Below are 5,919 nucleotides of genomic sequence, written 5' to 3'. Positions count from 1 at the left end.
CTGACCCCCCCCCTCTCTCTCTCTCGCCTTCGCTGACTGACTCTTCGGACGACATTTAAAGCGCCATCATCTTAGGGCTATTCACCTACCAATCCCCCCCCCCGCTGTAATCAAGGCTTTCGGGCTCGAGTCCCAAGGGATACAATCTTGCATGGCGAGTTCCAAACTAAATGTAGTTAAGACTTTAGAGATGGAAATACAATGTCAATCAATTAGAGCGAAACTAAGGTAAAAGTGTGTGTAATGCTCAATTTCCTACGATAGGTCATCTAGTAGAACCACAGTTACGAGCCTCAAACATTTAGTGTAATGCTATTCCTATGGATGGGGTTGTTTGTTTACGTTTTGCTTAATTACTCGGCCCCTGTTTGTCGTAGGCCTAAGTTGTTAGTATGGTTGGATGGGGGACAAATTGGACTATAACATACTCAAAGGACATCATCGTATCTCTAGTAGAAACAGAGTTACGAGCGTCCAAAGTTTATTTTCAAAAAAAGTAACCTAATATCAATAAGTGAGACAAAAAATGAGTTGACTAAGATATTGAGGTAGCCTCAAGTTTAAAGTATCCTTGAATGGGGGGCATAGAGGACTATAACATATCCAAAGGAGATCCTCGTAGCTCCAATAGAACAAGAGTTATGAGCCTCCAAAGTTCTGTGTTAAAATCATAAGTAACCCAATAACAATAAGTGAGAAGATACCAAAGTTGACGAACATTTTGCTTAATTTCTCGGCCCCTGTTTATCGTAGGGCTACGTTTTTAGTATCGTTGGATGGGGGACAAATTGGACTATAACATACTCAAAGGACATCTCCGTATCTCTAGTAGAACCTGAGTTACGAGCCTGCAAAGTTGGGTGTGATGCTATTTCTATGGTATGTTTTTGAACATTTCGCTTAATTACTCGGCCCCTGTGTGTCGTAGGCCTAAGTTTTTAGTATGGTTAGATGGGGGACAAATTGGACTATAACATACTCAAAGGACATCCCCGTATCTCTAGTTGAACCAGAGTTACGACCCTCCAAAGTTGGGTCTAATGCTATTCCTATGGATGGGGTTGATTGTTTACGTTTTGCTTAATTACTCGGCCCCTGTTTGTCGTAGCCCTAAGTTCTTAGTATGGTTGGATGGGGAACTAATTGGACTATAACATACTCAAAGGACATCCCCGTATCTCTAGTAAAACCAGAGTTACGAGCCTCCAAAGTTGGGTCTAATGCTATTATTATAGATGGGGTTGTTTGTTTACGTTTTGCTTAATTACTCGGCCCCTGTTTGTCGTAGCCCTAAGTTAATAGTATGGTTGGATGGGGGACAAATTGATCTATAACATACTCAAAGGACATCCCCGTATCACTACTAGAACCAGAGTTACGAGCCTCCAAAATTGGGTCAAACGCTTTTCCTATGGAGGGGTTGTTCGTTTACGTTTTGCTTAATTACTCGGCCCCTATTTTCGTAGCCCTAAGTCTATAGTATGGTTGGATGGGGAACTAATTGGACTATAACATACTCAGAGGGCATCCCCATATCTCTAGTAGAACCAGAGTTACGAGCCTTTGAAATTCAGTGTTGGAAATCATAAGTAACCTTATAACAATAAGTGAGACACCAACATAAGTTGAAGATATTGACGTAGCCCGAAGTTTAAGTATCGTTGTTGTTGTTTTGGAGTGAAATTGATAAGAAACGAGAGTGATCGTCGAGAAATGAGGGATTATTATTTAAAGCGTCGAGAAGAAATTCTTTCGATTACTTAAGAGCGTCTAATTTTACATATCTCTACTCGAGTGGAAAGGAATCGAGAGAGAGAGAGAGTTCATCGACTTTGAGACTGGAGGGGTCAGGCGGGGCCACCAAAGAGGAAAATCACGAGTGGACTTTAAAGTGCTCGAGTCGTCGAGGTTTTTGAAAAAGTGCAATATTCAAGGAGCCCAAAAAGATAACCATTTTCCCCCACGATAGCGGCCAAAGAGCGAGAATAACAAGCGGGTCCGTACCATCTCGAGTGGAGCCCCTAAGCTATAAAAGACCGGGGAAAGTTGTCCAAGAGGCATACTCGATTACCCTCGACTCCTAAAGTCGAATCAACCGCTGCCCACTCCCCTGCTTGCTCGGAGAACTACTGTATAGCACGATGAAATTCTTGGTCTTCTTCCTTTGCGTCACGGGCGCCTTCTGCGACCCCGAGACCAGCGCCGCTTCCACAGAGCAAGAGTGTCAAGCCGGAGAAAGCTTTCGGAGGACAGCCCACTACGCCTGTCGTGAGTTACAACCTTCACCCCTCTAGTCCAGCTTATAACGTTTTCCATTTGGGATGATCCGAGAGCGCTCCCCGAAAAAACGTCTCTCGGGGGGGGGGGGAGGGGGACACGAGAGCGTCTCCGAGACACGGAGCTAGAAACTGTTCCCTACCAAATAATTTTAATCGTGAATTTGAAATAATTCTACATAAACAGATGGATACCGGGACGGGAAAAAAGCCGACTTCGTCACTTGCGTCCGTGGATCGAAATATCAGGTAAAGCCAGCCAGATAATTGGGGGTGTCCTTAAAATTATTCATCTAATTAATAATTCCTGTCTAATTAATTGTGACAGTTCATCACAGGCATTCAAAACTGCACTTCCCACTTCACGGGTATCGACACGACCAACGAGCCGGCCGCCGCAGCGCGCATGTGCGCCATGCACACCAATAGGGTAAATTGCCCCCCCTTCCCCAACCCCCGCCACTGGTGGGTGATACAGTCCCACTTAAACAAAATATCCCTTGCAATTATTGATTAGACGGCCTCGCCGATGTTCGGGTGTATGGCCAATTATTTTGGGACGGTTGCCGGTTGCAGTCTGACCGGATGTCCAGCCGCCACCTTCGCCATTGACGAACTGGACTACGACATATTGGTAAATTAAGAAACTCTTTCTTGGCTTCAAACCAACTGACCATCTCTCTCTTTTTATACAGAAATGTTACCATCAAGTTTACGGGACATTCCCGGCCAAGTTTTATTGCAGCGACTGAAGGAACCGCCGCACCCAAATAAAACCAAGGTGTCCCCCCACCCAAATATTCGCCCCCCCCCCGCTTTCAGACATTTTTTGTACCATTGAAAATTTTCCTTAGAAAACAATAAAAGTTGACAAAATAACATTTGCTCCGTAAAAATTGTTCTTAAATGTTGATAAAGTTACTACTTTAATCCGAGTATGGAGTAGCGGCAACCCCCGTCGAACTTAATACAGTCCAAGGTGGAGGGCAGCCATTGGTCCATTATCGCCCCCCCTCCTAATTACACCCCCCCCCAATCCTTGGCTTTCAAGATAATCACCTATTAACGCGCGCGGGTCTGGTCGATTTCCGCGATAAACAAGAGGCCTACGACGTCACCGTCATTCATGACGTCAAGGTCAGTCCGAGCGATCAATAACGTGTCCCGAGGAACAGTTTAATAAGCCTAAAATGTAAACAATCCCCCATCCCCCTCTCCGCCCCCATTGTCAAATGAAACTGAAAAAAAAAAAACCCCAAACACGGGGCACAGGCCAAGCAGCTCAAGGAGTGTAATTGTAACTTTCACATTACAGTATAAAAAGCAGAGAGGAAAGACAAGTTTAATAGGCCTAAAATGCAAACAATCCCCCCCTCCCTCTCACCCCCATTGTCAAAACGGCACAGGTCAAGTCGCTCAAGGAGTATAATTTGGATTTTATTTGATAAAATGGGTTACAGGTTCTTCCGCGCGCAAAAATCACCTTGCACAAAGCAGGCAAAAGAATGTTAAGTAAGCTCAGTGGCCGCGTAGTGTTGCGTTACTCCTTCAGTGGCTTGTTAGGAATTATATTTTTTGAATTGAACGTAGGCGCGGAATTTCTAATTAATAAGAATAATAAACTTTTTAATTCAGGTAACGAAATAATTGAAGGAATGTACTCGAAACGTAAATTTTTTTCACATCTAAATTTTCATGAATTAATTTCAAGGTTTTCAATGATTTTAGTTCAGTTCAGTTTGTGGCTAACTCGTTCGCAAAAAGAAGAGACAGAGTGGTCATTTTATAATCCATTGACTAATCGTAGCATTTGAGCGGCTTTGAAGATTTCTTTGGGAGGCAAAATGAAGGGTTCCGAGACGCAACCGGATTCCACGCAAATCATATTCTTATATTCCTCGTCTCCAAAGTCCGACATTTTCAGGGCGTTCTCTTTCCAGGGGTTCCAAATAACTATGACGTCACGTGGGAGGGGGGGGGTCAATTTAATCTCTCTCAATTAAGAGTAGACGGATGAAAAATCTCACCGGTGTCGGGGAAATTATCCTTAATAATTTTGACGCTTCGTCCTCCGTTGACGTTGGTTAGTAAGTGTTCGTTGCCCGTATTTTGATACACTCTTTAATAACAAAATGAATGGCAACACTGCAGCTCAATTTGGATTGATGAAACTAAAAACAAGAGTTTAACTCTTTCTTTACCTATCGGTAAATTCGGATACGGAGACGTCGTATCTCGTTTCGGTAAAGGATTCTCCGTTTTTAACTTTATCTTGGTAAATGTTCCCGCTTAAACCAGTCACCAAGCATTTCGTCACGTCAGGGACGTTGAAATACGTGTGCAAAAGGAGCGTAAACGAAAACGTTTTATCTCCTATTCAATTAAACCAACGACTTAATCAACCGCAATCAACCGCAATCATTTGATAAGATCTCACCCTCATTCTTAACTCTGACATCGGTAATCAGTTCATCTTCTCCCAACGTAATCGTGTACAAAATTTTGAAACTATAATTTTATACGCGATAACCTTAATTAATTCCAACTACTTTTAATCTAATTTACTGAGAAAAAATCGTACTTGAAATCCCACATTGATCTTGTGCTCTCATTATCGGCTAACGTTAAAATGGCTTCAATATCACCGTTTTCTAACTAATTCATTAAATAATTAAAACCTGGGTTTATAAAATGGTTCCTATTTTGCCCCTAATTAGCTATTATTATTATTATTATTATCACCTCTCGTGGTTCTTGAACGACAGACCACGTACTAGTTCTGGCAAAACCGTGTTGCGCTCCCAAAGGCCAGGCACCAAAATGAGCTACCGTTAAACGAACATTATCCCAGCTAGAACTTTTATAACTCTAAGTGAAAACGACAGCGACTGTCGGACTTACGAAAAACAAAGGGTACGCCTCCTCTGATGGCCTTTTTCTTGTCAAAGACGGCGTTTTTACTGAAACAGGGACACATTCTGGGTAACTAAGTGGACAAGTGGGGGTATGAATGTACCTAGCCTACCTAACGAACAATATTTCGGCCTCGTCAACTTTCCAAGAGACGAGAGTGGCCCCTAAAAACGGGATAGGCCCGACCCGATGTTATTCATTAAGGGGTTACAAAAAGAAGCTTAAATTATTGGTAATAAAAACTGACCAAATAGTTTGATTTCGGCCGACGCGTTACCACGTTTCAGTATCAAGGAGTCAGCCCCCTGCTCTTGACTTTCACTCATTTTTAAACCGACTTTCCCTTTTTAAAATGAAAACTAGCAAAATCTAGACTTACAACTTACGCCAATGATCCAATTCCTCAATTATTATTACTAATTTAATCGTTTCGAGTCGATTAAATGCCAATTTTAAACTAATACGAACCAATCCAGTTCTCCAGTCCAGTATCACCCGCTCACCGGCTTGACGTTTAAAGGGCTCCTTTACACCTACTTCCTAGCAGACGACGCGATAATAACAGTACACCAGGGAGGATGAAGGGAGAAAGGAGGCGAAAGCGAAAAGAGACACACAAGTCGACCGTATCTCTACGCGCACGATTAACACAGCCTTATACGAGTATTAACGATGTCTGTTCATCAAGACTTAATTTGCATAATGTTAGACGAGGAAGGGGGGTGGAGGG

At 42.8% G+C, this 5,919-nt stretch overlaps 2 protein-coding genes across 2 annotated transcripts; one reads left to right on the top strand and one right to left on the bottom strand.

Annotated features, from left to right (window-relative positions):
- The first annotated feature begins 2,030 nt into the window (after positions 1-2,030).
- LOC149709609 (uncharacterized) lies at positions 2,031-3,172 on the top strand. Its single transcript, XM_089856338.1, has 5 exons — positions 2,031-2,268; positions 2,464-2,525; positions 2,605-2,706; positions 2,794-2,910; positions 2,972-3,172. The coding sequence occupies exons 1-5, from the start codon at positions 2,142-2,144 to the stop codon at positions 3,026-3,028; spliced, it is 465 nt and encodes a 154-aa protein (XP_089712464.1). The 5' UTR covers positions 2,031-2,141; the 3' UTR covers positions 3,029-3,172.
- Positions 3,173-3,692: 520 nt separating this feature from the next.
- On the bottom strand, positions 3,693-5,872 carry LOC149709608 (uncharacterized). Its single transcript, XM_089856288.1, has 9 exons — positions 5,437-5,872; positions 5,302-5,353; positions 5,178-5,236; positions 5,019-5,101; positions 4,858-4,931; positions 4,714-4,784; positions 4,478-4,649; positions 4,304-4,395; positions 3,693-4,229 (listed from the first exon to the last, which is right to left on the bottom strand). The coding sequence occupies exons 1-9, from the start codon at positions 5,513-5,515 to the stop codon at positions 4,060-4,062; spliced, it is 852 nt and encodes a 283-aa protein (XP_089712414.1). The 5' UTR covers positions 5,516-5,872; the 3' UTR covers positions 3,693-4,059.
- Positions 5,873-5,919: the final 47 nt, after the last annotated feature.

Source organism: Phalangium opilio, unplaced genomic scaffold, assembly GCF_054372755.1.
Source record: "Phalangium opilio isolate 3A_F unplaced genomic scaffold, DU_Popi_V2 ptg000011l_1, whole genome shotgun sequence".
NCBI lineage: Eukaryota > Metazoa > Arthropoda > Arachnida > Opiliones > Phalangiidae > Phalangium > Phalangium opilio.
This window is presented reverse-complemented; position numbering and strand designations above follow the sequence as displayed.